The 22027-nt window shown below is 40.5% G+C and overlaps 1 protein-coding gene and 1 long non-coding RNA gene across 2 annotated transcripts in view; one reads left to right on the top strand and one right to left on the bottom strand.

Annotated features, from left to right (window-relative positions):
* The first annotated feature begins 345 nt into the window (after positions 1-345).
* LOC144588603 (uncharacterized) overlaps positions 346-22027 on the top strand; it is a 172460-nt gene continuing 150778 nt past the window's right edge. The window contains exon 1 of the long non-coding RNA XR_013544223.1: positions 346-476. This is a non-coding gene — a long non-coding RNA (uncharacterized LOC144588603). The remainder of the gene's footprint in view (positions 477-22027) is intronic.
* The window catches only part of GABBR2 (gamma-aminobutyric acid type B receptor subunit 2), a 439280-nt gene continuing 422843 nt past the window's right edge, over positions 5591-22027 (bottom strand). The window contains exons 17-19 of the mRNA XM_072998474.2: positions 17399-17528; positions 9938-10055; positions 5591-8938 (exon numbers count right to left, since the gene is read on the bottom strand). Of these exons, the coding sequence (XP_072854575.2) occupies positions 8773-8938; positions 9938-10055; positions 17399-17528 (414 nt within the window). The 3' untranslated portion in view covers positions 5591-8772. The remainder of the gene's footprint in view (positions 8939-9937; positions 10056-17398; positions 17529-22027) is intronic.

Below are 22027 nucleotides of genomic sequence, written 5' to 3' on the forward strand. Positions count from 1 at the left end.
AGGATATGCAGTGACTGACATTCACAGAAGATAAAGTCCAGTGCTACAGAAAGCACACCACGGGAACACTATCATTCATTGATAGAGTCACCATAATTTTGTGGCAACTTGGCAGTGCACAATAACACTTTCCTTGACATAGCTGTTTTAATACACTGGATGTAAACAACAATCTGTTTTCAAGAACTTCCTTGTGTCATAAAGCAAGGGGAGAAAGATCTCAAGCAGATACCTTGTAGACTACTCTGTTGCTATGTGCTGTCATGTCACTTCATAGTTGCAGTGCCACTATGAATGACTAACTTCTGAGAGGTCCCACCATTAAGAGCTTTTCTCAGGTTTTGCTAATCAATGGGTTAATCTGTCTCCTGTTCAGTCTTCATCTTTCCCTACTGTGTTCAGCTTTTGCCAGCATTAATGCAGGCTTCTGCTGTTCAGAATATGCTGCAACAGGTGTGGAAATCAGTGACTTGACTGTTCAAATATCCTTCATTCATATGATTATGAAGGAAAGGGGTACCTTTAGCTATGTAACATTCATAGGTGTAATACACAAAGGCATAAAAGCTGTGAGCACTGATTTACCATATTTCTAATATCAGAGCATAAATTATTCAAGATCACATGAAGCCTTTACTTAATATGAGGTGCTGCAGCTTGTTAGGAATATTTTACTTGTATGTAGGAGTGGTTTTCATCCTTTTCTAACCTATTTGGTAAACACTGTACATCAGGAGCTTGTGTACCAGCTTATGCTAAGTAACAAGACTTCCCCATTAAAACTACAAGCCATATAAGGCATTGAATTGTGAACGTGGAATGGCAAGAGCATACAGATCCCAGTTTGTACGTGGAAACCATAAATGGGCAGCAACTTGAAGAATGGTCAGTTTCCTTTGCAAGAAGACAATAGTTAATTTGGTGTGTGAGCATAGAAGAAAATGGCACCCTAGAGAAAAGAAAACGGATGAGTAGCTTCTGTTGTAAATGTGCACTGGCATAAGAACGTTCTCTAGCTTATGTATAATTTAAGCTTACATCTTCGTTCAAGAGTTGGCTTGACTGTCTCATCTAGAAATCAGCACTCAAATTAGTCTCCCTGTTCCCTCCCAAATGACCATCTATGGTATTTGCATTAGCTAAAAAAAAAAAAAAGCCTAGCCCCACCCGCAGCCTAATGTCTATTTTGCCTCATGCTATTTTCTCCGGAGTTCAGAATGAAGTGCTAAACAAGGACAGCATGCGTGGCTTGAAACGCAGCAACCTGGTAGTTGAGGTCAGAGAGGAGCTATTTAACATCATGCACTTTGCAAGAGAACAGGGAAAATCCATTTGTGGATTTGAGGAGGCTGGTGTTGAAGCAACAAATGCAAGAAGTTTTGAAAGCAACATTGATTTATAAAGCCTTCATTTAGCCCATGACTAATGGCTGAAAACCTACACTGGCATGCTTTAAAATCCCCCCCAGTATATTAGGAAAACAAATGGGAATTTGGTGAGCATATATTTGACACTGCAACCCTATGCACATCTATACTTTGAAGACAGCCCCAAATTCTCAGTGAGGCTTAATTTCAGTTATGCAGGGATGTGATTGCAACTGTGAAGCTTTTTGTTCACAACATTTGAGGAGTTATTTGTGTCATAATCTAAGTTATTTTATATCTTAATTAGCATCAGTCATTTTTCAAAAAACAAAAAAAAACTTGGTCACACTATGATACAAACAGAAGGATCACTTTGGCCAAGAAGGACATTTATATATTCACAGCTATTATGTCATTAAAAAGCAAAGTGTACAGTTTATATACAGCCCTGAAGTGCTTAAAGCACTTTCTGGGTGGTTTACAAGTTTTACCAACCTCGGAAGGATAGATGGCTGAGCCAACCTTGAGCCGGCTACCTGGGATTGAACCCCAGGTCGTGAGCACAGTTCTGGCTTCATTATTGCAGTTTAACCAACGCACCATGAGGCTTATTATACTATTATTTTTTACTTGTGATAAGTTGTAAGGGCATAAAAATTGCAGTAGCAAACAGGCAAAAACATTATTCCATTGGTAGCTGAAATAATACTGTTTAGTATAAACATGATGGCACCATACCAAATTGCATATCACACTGGCAGGAGCACTATGTGGCATTTGAGGGACAGTGAAATATTAGTAAGTACTGTGAAAGCCCGGTGTCTCATCTAGGCCACTTCTCCATCTCATTGGTTTTACCTGTGTAAGGAAAAATAACACATAGCTAAAAAGGCCTGAGGCTGTTTAGAAAGCCTAGTTAAATATTTTAAATAAATATGAGATATTTTTAGATTTAAATTTGAAGCCAAGTCACCTGAGTCCTGCCCCAGCATTCCAGGTGCAATACTGCTTTGGCTCTCATGTGATATTCTGATAAATTATTATTTTAGACACAATGGTGCAGCACAAGACATCTAGATTTAGAAAGAGAGCTAAAGGAGCAAGCCCATACTGTTTACAGTCACGGTGTCGAATATGATTTTGATTCAAGATCCAGTTCAAAATTCATAGCTTTTTGTTTGGACTTTCCCCTCCTATCAGCTTCTGGGTTGCTGTTTTGACTGGTCATGCATTATTATAGAGACACACTCCTCTGCAGCTCTAATCATAGGCATCCTTCAGTCTCGAGAGACCATGGTAACATGCTCTGTATCGAGAAGTGTCCTCTCCAGAGCATGAAGCCTGGGTAAAGGAATATGGAGGATAGGCTGTTACCCAAGAAGCAAATCTCCCCTCTCTATGTTGCTGAAATGATTCAATGGAAAGGCAAGAGCCAATACAATTGGTTCCAACAACGTCGCAGGAGTTGGCAAAATGACACGAACTGCCTTCGGGACTCCAGCTCCGGATTTTGCCTCTTGGTTAACTCCTGAAGCCTTTTCCACGAATGGATATAGCCACAAGGCAGTGGAGGTTTGAAATTGGAGTTTTCCTTCTCCTAGATGGGCTGCCTTCCAGGGCTGACGAGCCCCACCTACCCGGCCTGCTCTCTAATAGTGCGGAAGTATGATCTGACCATCCGAGCCACCCATTACATTATATAGCTCCTTTCAATGTATGCCACCACTCTGACTACGGAAGATGTAGCTACACTGTAGCTACACGGTATTTTGGGGATAGCACACTACAACAGCTCTAATAGTCAGAACTGAAGGGACGCCATTTTGGTTCTGAGGAGGCCTCGCTGTGTTTCAGCCAACAGCACCCATGGCAACCTGGCAGAGGCACTCTCCTAGGAAGTATACCTGTTTATCATTGTTTGCTTAGCCAAGTTGTTCTGACCAGTTCCTTGACTGGGAATGCTGTTGCAGCTGCTTTTCCTTGTGAGACACCCTTCCGTGTCAGAGGTCTGGCAGCTCCTGGCTTAAAGGTGGTCTGATTAATTCTGAGATTCCACCTGTATCACCAAGGCTCCCTGTATATGAGTGAGATGGTCCGCCAGTTCCATGACTCTGTGTCCTTTGATATTTGTCTTGCCACTTCATTGGATGTTTTGAGCAGCTGCCCTCTGTATGCCCTGGCGACCTGACTGCTGCTCTTCTTGGAGGTTTATTAGCTTTTTTTAGGCAGTTAGTTTTGCTATTTTTCCAGTCTATGTTTTCTAAACTGTATTGTTTTAGGTTTTTGCAACCCTGCCCATTTGGTTTCCAAACCTTGCAATAGAATATATCAAATCATCTCCACAGAAACTGTGCTTTATGATGTGTAGGTTTTATCCGGGGGGGGGGGAGAGAATGGAGGTTTGTCTTCTAACCAACCTAACTTTGCTCCTCGGGTCACGTTTGCCACATAAGGTGTCTGGTTTTTCAGTCCTTATCTGCTAGAGAGAGTCATTAAAAAAATGTGGCTAAGGCTCAGCTTTCTCCTAGCCTGAGATGGAGGACAAGGTGCAGCAATGGTGATAGTGCTGTATTATGTTTTGCAGGACTAATTTTAATTTTGACTGAGTTCCTTCGAGAGTCCTCTCTTTGTTGGTTGTGAGAGCCCTGGATGTTGCTTTGGTTCAGGTGGTGATCACTTCCAGGAAGCAAGAACAGAGAACTGTAAACTATCTCTAGTTCTGCCTGTTTGGACCAGATTGGGGGTACAATTTTACAGTGGTGTTGTACCCTCTAGTATTTTTTTGTTTGTTTTTGCTTTGGTTGGATCACTGCTGTTAAGTATGCAGGCCAATCTTCTTCTTTCCCTAATATTTCTGTTGTTCTTTGGAAGCATTAGAAGCATCCACCTTCACTCTGAACATCTTTTGACTGATTGAAGACTGGATGCAGCACAATGTCCAAAAATCAAGGGCAACACCTATGCCACAGTCCGCTGATCCCTTATAGCTCCAGGGACCTTTTCTCTTAAACAGGGCAGAATAGTTCTGAGCAAATAGAGTGGTATCTGCACTAAATTTATGGAGGAAGCTTTCTAGTTTCACAGTTTTCAGGTGTATTATGCAAATAGGACTTGCTTGTTAGTGTGCATTTATATTTGTTTCCCTCACCGACAATGAAAGGACAGGGCTTTGCCTATGACAATTACCATCATGTGCAGAATAACAGATGGGTGTACACAGGTAATATGATTGTATAGCTGCACAACTAATTGTTTCTATTTCATGGAATTCATATGTCAAAGATGTGGGCAAGGATGTCTTAAGAGTGCTTAAACTAGTCACATATTTTTGTCAAGAAAAAAAGAGATCACCTTCTTTCTCCTCCTCTGTCTCCCACCTCCACTTCCTCTGTCATTTCTCCCTCTCTGGGAAGTTGAAGGAAAGCTGGATTCTTTTTTAATTGGTAGGAGATAAACAGTGTCACTCATTGATTTGCCACCAAAGTGAAATACCACTGAATTGTTAAGGGGGGGGGAACACTCACTCTCCATATCTTCTGTCACTCCCTCTCCTGGGAACAAGCAAAAGTTGATTTTTAAAAAATTTGATACATGACATATCAGTGTTTTGGCTTGCCACCCAAGTGATATGGCACTGAATCATTGGGGGAAACAGCTGCCAGTGCTGCTTTAGTTCAGTAATGATGGTCACACATCATTACTGATGCTTTAGTTCAGTAATGATGGTCACACATGCCAGAAACTCAACTAAAATGGAGCGATCCTACACAGACTAACCCCCCCCCCCCAAAAAAACCACCCAACACGGTAGCCCATGCCAGAGACCCAAAAAGGTGTGGGTAAGTGTGGAAAAGGGTCTGGCTGGCTCATGATGCTCTCTCTTGGCCATTGCCCAGGGTTCAGTGGTGGCCAGGGGTGCCTTTGTGTAGTTAAAACTGGTGTGCCAGTTGCACATGTTTCTTGAGAGGTCTGGTCTGGCCACAATGATACATGCCTAGTTACATCTCAGCTGGAACCCTGCTCAGTTCCTTTAGCAGCCCTTATTTCTTCCAACAGTGTCCTGTTTTCACCTGTCAGGTAAGGGAAGGAATGTGTTCCCTGCTTCCCTCAATAATGCCCACACAATAATGCCTTTTTTTTCTTTTCACTGAGATGGAAGAAATGCTGCCCTTCCTATTTTACAAAGATAGCCATGAGAAAGAATACTACCAAACAACAGTTGATTAGGTTTTCCCTATTTTATTAATAAAACAGATTTTGCAACAATTTATTAAAAATTGATTTTTTCATGCAGTATAAGGGGTATACAAGAAATTCTCCATATACTCTCTTTCTCTCCTTCTCTTACTTTTTCTTCCCCAAAATATTTCTGACAGTTCCAGTCTAACTATGTTAAAGCATTTATGCAGTAACATTGTTGGAAAATGCCGCTGGGGCACAGCCTCATTTTTTTACAGTACATTTTTGCTGCAGTATTAAAAAAAACAGAAACATTAAATAGATATAGTCACTTTGTGGGTCTTTTATTTTCTGCAGGAAATTTTTAAAAAAATGTTGTGGGAGAAACTACAGTTGCATTTGAGACAAAGAATGTACTGCATGATTTAAACCTAAGAAACAGCACACAGTCAGTATTCACAAAGAGTTACAGACACACACACTCACCGCCAACAGTCCAAATACTTTTGAATTTTTTTTGTTTTTGTTTCCTGCTATGTTGGAATAATATTTTCTACAGAAATGTTTTTGTGTATACATTATATACATTATTATTGTCCTTTTTTGAAAAGTAATAATTTGTATTAAATAAAGTCCTGATGAAGTTTATTAATAAATTAAGAGAATACTGTCAACACACAGACACACACATGCACGTGTGTGTGCACACACCCATACTCACCCACACCCACACACCAGACAACACCTTCAGTGGTTAGTGCTCACACGGAGTAAAGTGTTCTACTTTCTATGTGGTAGACTTACTCGCTATTGTCCTAACACTGCCAGGTGCCTCCACAACCTTTCAGTGATACATGTTCGGGAAGAGATTCTGTGATGCCTCCAGTGAGTTAAGACTGGCGGGTCATCTGGCGAGATGGCAGGATTAGTGGTCTCTGCTGTGACACAGTTGATACACCTCCTCTCTCATGCAGGTACTAAGTGCTAGACTGGGAACACTGGTGGAAAAAGAAATCCATCCCGATGGTGTGAGAGAGGAAAATACAGCAATAACTGTGTGTCCCTGGCCCACCACACCTTATTTCATAAGCTTTAATTCATAACAATCTGAGAAAAGGCAGTCAGTATTGCTAATATTCAGTAATATTCTGTGTCAACTTGATAGCTGAAATACTTCTACAAGAGGTTGTATGAGAGAAGCAATTCTATTTATATTACTCCACAGCTGTCTCCGGGTTCAGAGATGTTGCCGTTTTGAGGAGCACTTTAAAAGAGAGAGATGTGAGTGGGATGCGTATACAATTTTGGAAATAAATTGTCTGTCTCTAGCCCACCCCCACCCCCAGCCAGGCCCGTAGGTTTCTTTCTGTGCTTTTCACATGGTTTCCATAACCTGATCACGGCATGCTGTGGGAATGAGCCATTGCTTACATGTGCACATTCCTGCTTGAATAGACCGGGTTCACTCAATTTCTGGGCAAATTCTGTCAGTGGAGCCTTCTCATAGATCAGTGCTTTCCAACTGGTGGCGCTTCACAGGATGTCAGGTGGCATGAATGCCAACTGTTCAAAAGCACAGTCATGTGCACTAAAATCCTATAATGCAACAAGAAAAGGGGTGGAGGAAGAGTAAACCCTGCTTCTGTGCCTTTCTCATATACTGTACAAGGGACAATGTAGAGCTGTGAGTACAGCAGTGGCAAGAGATTCAGTCAATGCAGTGGCTCTCAACACAACACTTTGCCCAGAAAGAGAGAGAAAGAAAGAGAGAGACAGAGAAAGAGAGAGAGAGAGAGAGAGAGAGACTGGTGTCTGCTGTAAAAAGGATGGATGCCCCTCTGGGTCATGCAGTCTTAATCCCAGCAGGCATGCACAGAACCACTAGCACACACAAGCACATGGTTGGATCAGACCATGATGGAAGCACTTGAACATTTCCTTTGAGCTCTCACTAGTTGCTTGCCAATGACAGGTCAGTTGCTCTCAAGAGAGAAAAGGGATGAAATCATAATTTCTGGAAGGAGTCAAACCTGGCCGGGGGTGGGTGGGTGGGTGAGGAGAGAGCTTATGTCTATACTTTTTTGTTTTCAGAATGAAACTGTTTTTCACTTTTTGATTTTGAATTCGAACAGCAAAGGGTATTTCCCACATATTGGCAAACTTAGTTCAGACTGTCTTGATTCTCAGCTGTCGCTGTCACACACGCAAAGATACGAAGCAAAAGTTGTGTATATACTATCAGTGCCTCTGCAGCAGCAATAGTGTGGTACTTACGCACCTCACTCACTCCCCCTCCACTAAATTATAACTGTACTGTAAATATGTTGTGGCTCAAATCAAGCAAACACGGGGTGGGGGGGGGAAAATCCAAACACAATCCACCTTGTAAGATTAAGATGTCAGTACCAACCCTCAGCCTTAAGCACTGTCAGCCCTGGTTTTCTGCCTGCTTTCAGACAGCCACCCCTGGGACTCAGCCAAGCCCTGTATCTTAGTAGAAGGAAAGTGCTGGCTGTAAAGACTTGTTTCTTTTTTGACTCTCTACCTGGCAGCTATTCTGAGATTTTAATCCTGGCTCTGCTTCCAGCTTGAAGCATCCTTTCCCCCAAAATGTGTCTTGAGAGGAGTGGAGCAGAGCTGAGGTCATCTTAATCACACTGGTGGAGGTATTTCTCTAAAAGTCTCCTCCCCATTGAACATAGTCCCAGAATGTAATCCCAGCCCAACTCACTGGCGCCTCCCAGCAGCTGAGTGCAATCCCTGCAACACAAAGTGCATCCATTTCCGTTGATATAGCTTTCTGTTTGATGTGATTTTTACATTTTTTTTGCACGCAATTCCACACTTTCAGTAGCTGTGTAGAGCTTAGTGATGCTTGACTGGGGGGGGGTGTCTTCCCCCCTCTTTTCCCTTTGTTCTTTGTGAAGTTTATATTCCCAGCTACCTTGCCTCCAGCAGAAACTTGGGGAGAAACATGGTTTGGTGTCTTCCTTTGTGAAAAAATAGAAATGTCCACAAGTAAGGCTACAGATCAACCTCCAGGCAACCGCCTCCACTTGGCATGCTTTCCCACAGCTGTGGAGCCGGTCTTCCTTTTGACAATGGCCTTATAACACTAGTTCCTCTGTGAGAAGAGTAAGGAGTATGTAGAAGGCAAGAGTTCAACACAAGACGTTCTGTCCAGCCATTGAGTACCAAAAGCAGTTCAGGAAGCTCTGATGTCCTCCTACAGGCCAGAGACCATCACGCGAAAAGATGGTGGCACACATCTGTGCCGTGGACTGGCACTGGGGCTGACGCACGGGCTGGCACAACTGGCATCAACTCCTCCTATTGATGGCAGATAGGCATGGTGAAGGATTGGCAGTTGTAAGGACAGGCGACGCTGTATGCTGTAAAGATGGGAAAGACAAACAAGAAGACAGTTTAGGCTAACAAAGCATCCTTCAGTGTATTTTGGTTGTGCTACAGGCTACCTTGCCACCACAAATAAATTCAGAGAATGAGTTGGCAGAAAGACAAAGCCACAGGGAGGGGTGAGCAAAGCACCCTCCCTGCAAGTTACAATTAGGGATGGGACTTTTGTTTCTTTAGGACTGAAGCTCCTAGAATTCGCCAGTAGTTTTAAAAAGGGGAGCTTTCTCACCTCCATTGCTGTTACACTGGCCTTTCAAAAAGAAGAAAACAGCTTCTAGCGGTTCCTGAGATTGGTGCAAGATTTCATGGGAGTCTCAAGGGAGCATTGAATTAGTAGGTCTTTGAGAAGATCTCTCTATAGAGTCTTATAAATGGTTTTTTTTTTTTTAATTTTTACTTCTATTTAGCATTTTCCTATGTGAGTCTAATGGGCATGCTGAGATTCCCATAAGGGCTAATATCATGGCAATGAAGGCCTGCATGGAGGTGAGAAAAGCTAGTCTTTAAATTACACTTTTCAGGTTACAGCTCCCTGGGGGTGGGGGGAAGGTCCATGCCCACTTATAATCCTTCATTTCCCCAATTAAGCCCTTACTTTGCTTTTTTCTTCTTTCTCCATCTGCAGAACAAAAACAGTAGTTGCCTGTGAATCACCCCAGGGAGGAGAGGGGTCACTATGAATGATAGGGAAGGGCCATGTACATAAGGCCATTCTATTACCAAGCATGATGAGCATGCCTGATGATTAGAATTCTTCTGAATTCTAACACTGGATGGGGCACTGTGGCAATCCATATACCATCACTATGCATGAATCCAAGTATATAGCTTCTTTGTCAAAACCATTTGTACCACAATTTTGTATGCAGCAATTTGTAAATGTTTAAAAAAATGTGTTAGAAAGATCTTCAGGCTTGTTCAGTTGCAAATTGAAAGCTTGTCAGCACGCACCAAGAAAGAGCCAGGCCACTTACTGTTCAGGAGAGTTGATATCTTCTATAAAGTCTTTGCTTGTTCTAGAAGACTCTGTTGTATTCCATTGTGCTTGTGGATTTTGGTCAAGGTGGTTTTTGAGTACAGCTTTCTCACCATCTAGATGAAGAAGGAATGTTATGATTAAAAACTGATAAACCTCAGACAGAGTCTGTGCTCCCAGTATTTTTCTTAGTGTCTGCAAGCAAACAGGATGTGAAGTTGTTTGGACTCTCCCTTTTCTGAAGTTAATTGTAACTATTTATGCCCTCTACCAACTTCTGGGTAAGCAGCCTGGTGCTCTGTAGGTGTGCTAGAGCTAGACTACAAGCCCCATAATTCCCAGTCAAAACATCTAGTCATCAGTGACTGTAGGACCTGAAGCCAAAATATCTTGTGGTGCTCTGTTTCTCCTCTTCTCCAGGATCAATTTCATTTCTGCTCCTGTGGTTCTTATTTGTTATAACTGCCTAAGCTCTCTTGGTTGCATATAACTAGCTCTGTAAATTAGTGTTTGTAGGGAAAAGTTGGGGGCAGCAGGAGAAGAAGAAGGCCGATTATGAAATAGATTGAGTCAATAAAGGAAGTCATGCCCTTAAGTCTGCAAGAACCTTTCAAAGATAATTCATATGGTTGCCATGAGTTTGAAGCCATCTGTCAGCACATAATAAAGTTCCCAAACCTCGATTTTTCTCACCTTTATATTAAACTTATTAGAGCCAATGTACTATTTGCCACACTAGGACAGAGATGGGGAGGGAGGCCTTCAGCCCTTCCATTGTTTTGGACTACAACTTCCATGACCATACTGGATGGGATTTATAGGAGGTGCAGGCCATAACAACAGAATTAAAGATTCCTATCTCTTCACTGGAGTGTGTGTGGACTACCACCAAAACTCTCTTTGGTACTGCTCGTGACTATTTAAAAAAGAACAAAATCTTTTACAACCAAGTCTGCTTTTAGGCTTAAATGGGTAAAATCATTTTTACTGATTTTACTTCTTACTCTGATGAAAAATAGTGAACAAGTCTGCCTGTATGTGTACTACACCCTTGGACATTCCTATTGACATGTGTACCCATGCAGGTTCACACAGGCATATGAATGAAGATGCATAGCAACAACGTATTTTGATAATGTCTTTAATAATGTTTGAAATGCTGAAATAAAAAATCTGAATGTATAATTTATGAATAAAACACATAGGCCAGTATCCTATTGGTTGTCTCAACCACAGAGAGCTTAATTGAATCAATTGCTGAACAGAAGTTCAACACCTATTTAAACAACATGTACTGTGATCTATAGGCTTACTGAATTGGAACTGATAACTGATATTAAGCCTTTTGTATTATGTTTTATAATCTCTTGGTTTTATTTGTGGTAGGGTTATATTTTATTTTGCTGTAAACCACTCAGACTAGTGTGCTGGACTAATAGGGTGGTATATTACATACATACATACATACATACATACATACATACATACATACATACACACACACACACACACACACACACACACACACACACACACACACACACACACACACACACACACACACATACATACATACATACATACATACATACATACATACATACATACATACATACATACAAGTCTCATTATATTTTTATTAATAGCTTTTATAATCCAAAATTTCAAGCATTTATGTTCAGGGTGTAGTCAATTATAATATAATCTTGATCTCCTGTCCATTATTAAACTTATTCCCATACAGTATTAAAGTTTCCAGCCAGTATAAATCTTCTTCCTTCCAATCCCAACCATTAATCAATTTTTAAATTTCCAATGAGGTTTTTTTTTCCAGAAACCATGATGGGTGCTCCTGTAGTTTTTGTATTATATATAGCAGTATATGAGCTAAATTAATGTTTCTTAGTCTTACCCTGAATGAATATACTGAAATGAAGCAAGTGTTTGTGTGTGGGTGTACATAAAATCCCTTAAACCTTTCTTCCATGAAGGGAATTTCTTGTAGGAAAATGAACTCTGTCTTGGCTTTTTAAAAATAAGGTTCTACTTACCTTTTAATTGACTAACTGAAGTCAATGAATATTTTGCAAAGAATTCAATAATCTCTTTGTTAGTGTTTCATTTTGGGAGTTTTCTTTCTTTCCCTTAATAGCTTCCCTCTGACTGTTCCAGGGAGAGAGAAATTAATTCTGCTAGTCCTTGGAGTTAGCTTATCTTTCCTTATCCTGGACACATGGCACCTGACCGGAAGGCTTGGGATCCTGAGGATTTGCAGCCTCTTTCTGAACACCCCCTTTTAACATTTATTTATTTATTTATTTATTTATTTATTTATTTATTTATTTATTTATTTATTTATTTATTTATTTATTTATTTATTTATTTATTTATTTATTTATTTATTTATTTATTTGAGCTTATATGCCGCCCATTTAGACATAGTCTACTCAGTATCAATAATGGCCGAGGATTGTTCCACACAGGAGACTTGAAAGGTCTGAGCTTCATTACTGAGACCGACTCTCTTCCTTCTGCACTCAATCCGAAAGATGCTATGCTCCCTGGAATGGCCTCTAGGAACCACAGGACTGCAGTTTAAAATGCAGTTGGTTGCTGGATGGAGAAGGAAAGGAGAGCAGTTCTCCCTTGCACTTCATTTCAGCCCCCCTCCCGCTCCCCCACTCCCAAGGGTTTCAGGCCATGCTTCTAGCTGTGAGGAAGAAATGCCCTATGCTGAGCCCCATATCTGCCTCAGGAGCCCCTCCACCCCGGGGATTGCAGGCACACACTCACATAAAAATGGCCCAAGCTTGGAAATTCAGCACCAGCAGGTAAATAATTGATTCCTACTTATTCTCCTTCCCTCTTTTCCTTTCAGAAAAACATGAAGTGAAATTGCTCAATATTTTTCTACAGTATGTGCTCTGAAACCCTGACTTTGTTCCTGATGTCTCAGACCAAATACAATCTGCTTACACAGCCCTTTGATTCCTTTGGAAGGGCTGCAACTAACATCTTTGGGCAGCCAGCTCCTGATCTCTCACCCAGTCCTATGCAAAAGGCTATGTCTATTGGTAGTGCTATAAGAATAATAAGCAATAAATGTAATAACAGCAAGTTTTTTTTTTTAAAAAAAGAGAGAAATAGATAGACGTTCCCTGATATGAAGAGAAAGCAGAGTGCCTTGGCAGACATTAACATCTTCCCTAAGCACTAATTAAACATTTGTGACAAGAAGGACAGCTTCTGGGGGAGGTCCTTCTTTTTTCAAAGGACTGATTTAAGGAACAACAACAAAAAGACAAAACACCGTCCAGAGTGGACAGTTTCTCATGTAATGTATTTGGAGTATCCCTTAGTGAGGTTTCTGGCGCATTAACAGAGGGCGCCTTGCTATTTATTATTATTATTATTATTTATTTAATTTATATCCCGCCTATCTGGACTATAAGTCCACTCTAGGCGGCTTGCGTGCCAAGAATCTGATCACAATCCTTTATTGGGAACAGTGCTGAATTAAAACCATGGTCACCTGTTTTTCTTGAGAACTTCAGATCTATTTACAGTAGCATTGCCTATTTTAATACATATTCAAAGTGACTCTACAAAGAAAAAGATTCTTGCCTGTCACTGACTTTTTTCACGCCTAAGTAAACGAGACACACACTTAACAATTCTTTTTCATGTGCCATTGCACGAGAGAAAAAACAAGGTGAGCGAAGGAGCTGTATCACCATATCTTCAGTGAGACTCATGCAGAATGTCTTGTTGAGTCCCAAGGAAAAGAGAGGAACTGCACAGCAGAGCATGTGTTTGATGTCTGTACCTGGGGTCACAGCCACAAAGTGACTGCCAGAGTATTTAACCTCTGGTAGGATTCAAAGTGTTAGCTCGTTTTTCATTCATACCACTTGACTGGAGTTTTCATTAAAGGAAGACAAAGCTCTGTTCCACAGCCTGGCCCCTCTTGGCTATGCTAGGCATAGGGCCTGGCTTCATCCTTTGCTGAGAAAATTATGCCTGCTAGGAGGAGGTTGATTTTGTTCTGGGCATAGAACACAGTGAAATGATGTGACAGGTTTGTTCAGTAAGAACCACAACTTTTCCGGAAAACAGCTGCAGCTCAGTGACCCAGAACAGTTTTCTGCCAGGGCAGACTCTTTTGTACATCAGAACTGTAAAACATTATCAGACTGAGAGATTACAATATTCAGAGGACTATGGATCAGACAGGTTCTTGGTACTGTTATGAACTGCATCTTTGTGTCTCTCACTTCTGAGATGATGACCATCTACAAGAGTCACTGGGGTTTCTGAATTCTTCTAGCCAGTGGCTGATCTTTTTTTTTTTTTGAAAGTGAAAAGCTCTGCCTGAAAGCATGTGAGGGCTCAAAGGGTATCAGTGATGACACAGGGAGGCAGGGTGAGTACTGCCCCACCGCCATGGTCTCCTTATGTAGACCTTCATATGTTCAGCATATGGGAAGCACAGTCTAGATGAGCATAGGTGCTACAGGTTGTTGGGAATAAGTAGGGCATGAATTCTCCTTTACAAGCAGTAACACTACTGTGTGGTGCCGTATACATGAGTGCAACTGTGCCGTTAAAATCAATAGAGTAAATCACCTAATTTTTACTGTGCCGTGAACCTGTAATGTAATTAATAGAGAAGCGCTATTAGTGCCTATTCATGCCTATTGCTTGCATTTTGTTTACTGATGGCATGCTAATAATGTGAATAACAAAAAAATCACATAGTGAGTAGATGGATGGAGAAGCACTGCAGCTCTGGAATAGAGCACATACTTTAAAAGCCGATGATCCCAGATACAAATCAATAGGACTGCAAGTCAGTGTAGCCATGGCTGAACTAGTAGGCCAGCATGAGACTCCATCCGTTGCCTCCTATGTTCTTACTGACACAGGCTTTAGAGACTTTTTAATGTGTGATTAGGGTAGACTGCATGGTTACATACCATGTGGGTGTTCTCTGTCATGCTCCGGTGACATGCAGTTATGGCATGTGCAGCAGCAGAAGCAAGTGTGCTAGAAAACAGTTTGGAAAGAACTACAGTAATGTGGAGGCACTGTTTGTGAATGCTGACACTATAGGGACACAGCCAATTACAGTACACAAATCTTGCAAAGTTAGCCTGTGATCACCAATGGCTTGGGGTCATATCTCAAGAGAAGTGGTTCTTGCAGCAGCAGACATGCACGAAGAAAAGGGCAAAGAGGGTAAAGAGGAAACATGCAGCTGACTACAAGGTGGGAGCTGGCCCAGAATGAGAGGACGTTGTTCTTGGTCAGGAAGGAATCTGCCTCAGCTTGGCAGCCCCTCCAGAAGAATTTGTTTAGGGAACAGGATTTCTCGGATAAAAGAGGAAATTGGCCACATAATGTGCCTCACAGGAACTTCTTGTGTTTCCAAGTATTGATTGTGCCATCTGCAATGCTGCACAGTCCAGTCCCTCAGAAAGTCTATCAGTACAGAAAATGATCAAGAGACATGGAGGGAAAGGGAATCGGGTCACATATCTCTATGGACTTGGATGATCATAAGCCATGTTTTACTTAAGCCTTCTGCAATGAAAATGCCACATATTCAAACTTGGTAGAAAGGAAACACAAAAGGAAAGGGTCTGATTCCTTCTGAAGGTAGAGAAGGTAAAAGTTTCCTCATTAAAAATGTTAGTGCATTGATACCATTGACCATGGTTTGCTTCCGAGGTGTTTGGCTGGCCGGGTATCCTGCCGATTGTGTAATCTTTCTGGTTCTATTTAGCTGAACTCTCTCAGGAGACAGGGGACAGGTGTTGCTTGAATAGGCCTGTTTTGTCTCCTACCCCTTTACCATCCACATGAAGTCATTAGGAGAGGTCAAGTGCTGTAGGCTTGGACTTCATCACTGTGCTAACAATACTTAGCTCTTTCTTTTCTACTTGGGGCAAAGGAGGCTTGTGAAAGTCCTGAACTATTGCCTAGATACAGTGAACAACTCAATGTGGGGAAACAAACCTGATATTTAATCTAAATAAACATTACGTCTTGCTGGTCAGTAGACAAGGGTGGAATTATCCCTGCAAAGCTAGTATGGAACCCACCTCCAACCAGTCTCAAACCAGGACTGAAATTGTAATCTACATCAAAAACAGGTGCCCCACCATTCAAAGAACTTAGGTGGTGCTCCAGGAGGGCTAGATGCCTTCATCTGACCAGTGATCCATAGCTTCTGAAATTTATTGTGTGTACTGCTTTGTCACTGCACAGACTGTGCACTGTATATATAGAAAAGAAATGTGATGGCACTGCTGTTGGCTGAGCATATGACATCCCACATTCACCCAAGAAGAATGTACCTTAAGCCAGACCACTTATTTTGGCGCATGAGGCAGAACATCCCACAAAGCCTATCTCCTGAATCCCCTGCATTGTATCATAACTGGGTTTATTTAAAAACATGTTGTTGGACTAAAAATGTGAAGTTGAAAACTGGTAGATATATCGTGTTAAAGCAGTTTAGTTTAGTTTAGTTTATTTGATTTATACCCCGCCTATTTGGCCCAACGGACCACTCTGCATCACTGTTTAAGCCATCTCATTTCTTCTGAGTTGATCTCTGCAGTTTCCAATTGTACGATTTCACCCTGCTATGGCTCACCTATATTACAATAATACATCCAAATGTGGGGCCACCCTTTAATGGTGTGGTAGCCAGCCCATTATCTGGTATGAGTACTATATACCACTGGTTTTGAATAATTTTAGCTGATTTTCAGTTTGTTTCTAAATCCAAGTAAAGCATCTTGGTTCACACCTATAAAACCATAAATGGCTGGAGATCACAATACCTGTAAGTACTCCACCTCCCATGTGAACTTGTTCTCAAACTCCAGATAACACTTGAGTGGGCTGAATGTTACCCCACGATCCTACGTATTAGATTTGGAGGGATATTTCATTTTCCTTGCTCTATTATCTCAACCTGTTTTGCAAAGAAGCATGTTTAGGAGGAGCTACTGTACTTGTTTTCTACATCTCTCATTTTTAGGAGCAGGAATATGTTTGGTCCTGTCCTTCTTAAGCTTATCTACGAATCATCCCATTCCTTTTCTCATGTGCACCAAGACATAAATCTTGACATGCAGCAGTAGGGGGCTAGGAGCAACTGTATGTGAGACTCGTCAAATACAGGCCTATGGAACAGATTTCTGGAAATAAGATACAGAGTGAGGGGAAAGGAAATTCAAATATGCGAGACACCCCAGTTCAAAGTTTGAGAAATACAACAGGTTGCCTGTACATCTAGGCATAAATATGCTTTTCTATATAACCCAAATATTCATGTTCATGTTGCATATATAAAAATTGAATTAGCTGAATATTGGGAACAACACAAAAGAGCCATTCATGTGTCATTCATATATCAAAATCCATATTGGGGCTCATAGCTTTGTACCTTTGTTTTCTGTAAAGTTCCGTATACTGAGGATATCATTGAGCTCCTGATAGTGGTTCTGTTTAATATATGTTGTCTTCTCAGGTGTGTCCTGAAGCTGCATAGTGACTTCTTCCAAAGCTTTATCCAGCTGACAAAGGAAACATATTTTACAAAAATACTGTAGCATCTGCTATTTGGCCTTCATTGTTGTTTCATCCAATCTGTTTATCAATGAAAGATCCATACATATACATATGGTGCTACCTCACAAACGTGTGTAATGGCACACATGCAAAATAACTGCAAATATTTCTAGTAAAACGTCCACAGAGCAGCAGGTAGCAAAAAACACCCCCCCACATCTTTTTTTATAGTACCCATGGTTATGTAATTGGAGAGAAATACTATGGGTCCCTTGCATACCAATACCAATATGCATGGTGTAATGCACCAACAAATAATTCACTGGCTTAGCAGAAAAATACACAAAAAAAGCTTCACTACAATTCTAGCATTTGATAGTGTGCCTGTATTTCTGTAGTAAATATCCTGACAGTGCTAGATACGTCCTCAGCCTGTTGTATCAGCACATATTCTCTAGGATACCTGTAGATCAGGGTTAGGCAATCAGACACCTACCAGATGTTAATAGAGCACAGTTACTAAAATCTGGGTTCTATTGATGCTGGCTGGATGGTCCAAAAGCATATGGAGACCCTAATTTTGAACAATGGGTCTACATTTAAAGCTACTGCTATTTACATTTTTTGCAGATTACATTCATATAAAGCTATCTTTTTGTTTTGTTTTTTGTTTTTTTGACAATTCTGATGTTCTGCTTCCACAGCTCTGCTTGTGTGCTCACCCTCTAAAATAAACCAGCTTCTAGCAGAAGAAAGGATCAGGTTAGTTAAATAGTCAATGCAGGTGATCAGATACTTTGAGAAAAAGCCGAAAGAGCCCTTTCTGAGGGCAGCAGCAACTCGTTTAGAAATGACTATGTGGACAATCTATTCAGAAACCCCAGAAAATCCACAGCAAAAAGATTTGACTTTTCCATTGTGAATAGAACCTTTCTTTGAATCAAGCTGCCAAGGGTCAGATCTTGCGGTGCCCAAGGAACACAAAGCTTGCCAGCCCCACTATTTCAAATTTCCAATGGCAGGCCTGCCTTCCAGCCTCTGTAGCTTGTAACCCCACCTGAGGTTGTGCATTTTTTCAACCATTTTAATTAGCATGGCTCCATCCTACAGAATAGTTGGATTTGTAGTTTGTAGTTTTGGTGAGGCAATAAAAAAATCTCTACAGTTGTTCAAGGATTCAATACTAGTGGAGAATTTTAAGTCACCAAACCACAAATCCCACAATTCCATAGGACGGAGCCATGGCAGTGAAAGTGGAATCAAACTGTTGTATTCATGCAGTGTTGATATGGCTTAAGATTTAAATTGTTGAAGTGGAGAAGTCAGTAGATGTTAAACTCAGATTAAAGATTATCAGTCATTTATTTTGGGCAATATAGTTGTCTGATTCCCAACCAGAACAGGACAATTCCAGAGCACCGTAGAAGCCGAGGTTACCCTGCAGGCCACTTTGCGTTAGTGAAAACCAGGGAGCAAGGTAAAATAGAACTATTACTTCCATCTGTCTCCATGACTCACAAATAGACTCTGTTCTTCCATGGGAGCCAAAGTTCTTTGTGCAAATCATTCCCAATGAGAATGGGGAAAGGTTGGGTGAGTGAACTCACTACTGCTGGTGTTCCACCTCAACCAATGTTCATAAACAGACATAAATCAAACATTAGAAACCACAACACTCAGAAATATGTCTCCAGCCATTTCAGTCAGGACACTCTTCACAAGATATGAAAGTTGCTATTCTAGAAAAGAAATACCAGAGAACAAGAATACAGTTGAAAACAGCTGATATAAAATGTATACATATGATGGACACCCAAATGAATGGATTGAATTTGTCAGTGTTTTTTAACTAATTACTAAATATAAGACTTATGCTGTTGTCAACTGTTATTTTCCTTCACAACTACCAAGCCCATCTTTCAGTACAAGACTCAAAGGTAAAAACTGTTAATATTCTCTATACTAACATACATTGTTCCTCTGCTGTCTCCTTTAATCATGTTACTGCTCATACTTGGTCTTTACAGCACCACAACCCCCTTCTTCCCTTTTTTGCTCTAGCTTTGTTTTCTATTTTCTTTCTCTTTTTGGAATGTTTACAAAACCAGACTACAAAATAACTGAACACCAAACATAGATCATAAATTACTGCACATGTGAGATGCAATCATACACCACCGACTTAAAGCTGGCACGAATGTTTTACTTTGTGAATTCCATATTTTACTCTATATGTCTGAAGAAGTGAACTAGTCCACGAAAGCTCACATTAAAATATAACCATTAGTCTTTATGGTGCCACAGGATTTTTGTCTTTTTTTTATTATTTATTATTTTAATTAAAAAAATTCATGTTCATTAGTCATTCGATTTCCTCCATATCATGGCGACAGCAATTGCAAAGACAAGAAATGGAAAATGTTGCTTTTTTAAAAAAAAAAAATTCCAACTCCCGGAATTTTCTAGCCAGCTCACTTAGAATTTGGAGCCCCAAAAGCAATGCTTCTAAGCTCTAGTTAAACAACAGCCACCAAACTCCTCTTTGCCCACATGCCTGCCTTCACGCTTGGTGCTGCATGTGCTGAGCATATGCAGGGAGCTGTCTCTCTTATCTGAAGATGGCCTGCCAAGAAACGTCAAGCCAGCCCTGCTGAAATGCCTCACGTCCATGCAGAAATACATAAAAGAGATCTCTTTTTTTCATATAAGAATGATAAGATGAAATAAACATCAAACATAACTTTGAAAGACAGTAGGACAAAAATAAAGCACTCTGTAATCTGAGATGAAAGGGCTGAGGCCAACTCAAAAGCAAATGTTTTTAATATCAAACCCAGAGACTCCCGGTAGACAGATACTACTAAAATCCATTTGACAAGGAGCTTCTCCCCACCCCATTTCTCCCTCCAGCCAAAAAAAAACATTGCCCAATATTGCCATAATGCAACTGAGCTAGATTTTGATACTTAAAGTATGGTATTGAGATCTAGGGAGAGATTTAATAATGGGATCTAAAAGTGCTCAGCTTCCTCCCTCAAGTATGAAGCAATTATGTGAAATAGCAGAAGCTCCATCTTAAAAAAAAAAGGAAGGGGCAATGTACTTCCTCCCATACAAAAAATGACAATACAAAATAGCATGGGGTTACTGAAGAATTCACAGAGACAAACCCTATGAATCTTTAAGACTACAGTGCGTGCCCCCCCCCCAATTTGCCACTGGCATGGGGGAAATTAGGGACGTGCACCCTACTGTTTCAGGAAGTAGTTGCAGAAAATCTATTGGTTGTGGTTGAAAATATGAGATGAGAGCACCAGAACAACCTAATGAGAACTAGGTTATTTAAGAAGTGAATATATTACCCTCAGAACAATGCTGTATTTTGGAAGAAGAAGAAAATGTAGTTTTAACTGCTATGATGATTGCTACCATTACAGTTTTTAATTTAATTCTGTAGCTGAAAAAAAGACTCCTACAGAAGCTTATAATGATCAATAATACAAGAGCGCCTGCCCTCAGGTTTATGAACTAAAACATACAATACAATGTGTGTGTATGTGGGGGGGAACAGATTAGAAGGGATAAAACTGCAGCTCCATATTTTGTGTAAATAAAGATTCTTCCAGATTCAAAAGGGCAACAGAAAATCAGTCAAGCAAATGAATAAATACATATCAAAAATTAGGAAAGGGCTTTGTACTGTTTTGTAACTACATTTTATGCAGTGCTAAAAATCTGTAATCCAAAGTTTTGTTCTGAGAGTTTTACCCCAAACTCCTCGGTAAATTGAAGCCAATTTTAGATGGTTATAACATGTCATTTAATTCCATCAAACACTTTAGGATAATTTTCTGTAGTTTCTTTATCAAGTGCATATTCACATGTTTGAGAAAAATGAAAAGGGCACTATTTGATCGGAGGTCAAAGAATGAACACTTCAGGACCCCTCAAATACACCAGTATTCAGCAACAGCTGGTATACTCCTGGACAGAATATGTCAGCATGCAAGTTTGCATCTCAAATGCCAAGATTCTTTTGAACATTGACAAGATATTTTTAAACATTTTGAAAGAAAGAGTTATTTAAGGTCCATGATTACACCTCTGAATTTTTTTTAAATTTTAACGTAGAAAGCAACTGAAGATGTGAGATTAAATTGGGGCAATGATGTTTTAGACCTCTTTTCTCAAACCTGAGCATTTTTTAAAATTTTCCTTGCACTTGTAATACCAGTGCTGCATCTTGGTGTTCACATAGTGGAAGACTGAAACACATGTCAACAGAGTTGGTGTGTATAATTTGCTGTATTTCCTTATGGGCATCTTTCTACTCCTTCACGCCCTGTTTGTGGGCAAAAGAAGGAGAGAAGAGAGAAGACAGTGAACTAGGTTGGCAGAAGGCAAAGAAAACAGTAAAATGGAAGAGCAATCTGCTGCGAATGGGACACCAGGATGCAATTCTGGACTGGAAATAACATGTTGCAGGTAACTCTCAACAAAAAGC

Source organism: Pogona vitticeps, chromosome 4 (genome assembly GCF_051106095.1).
Source record: "Pogona vitticeps strain Pit_001003342236 chromosome 4, PviZW2.1, whole genome shotgun sequence".
Taxonomy (NCBI): Eukaryota; Metazoa; Chordata; class Lepidosauria; order Squamata; family Agamidae; genus Pogona; species Pogona vitticeps.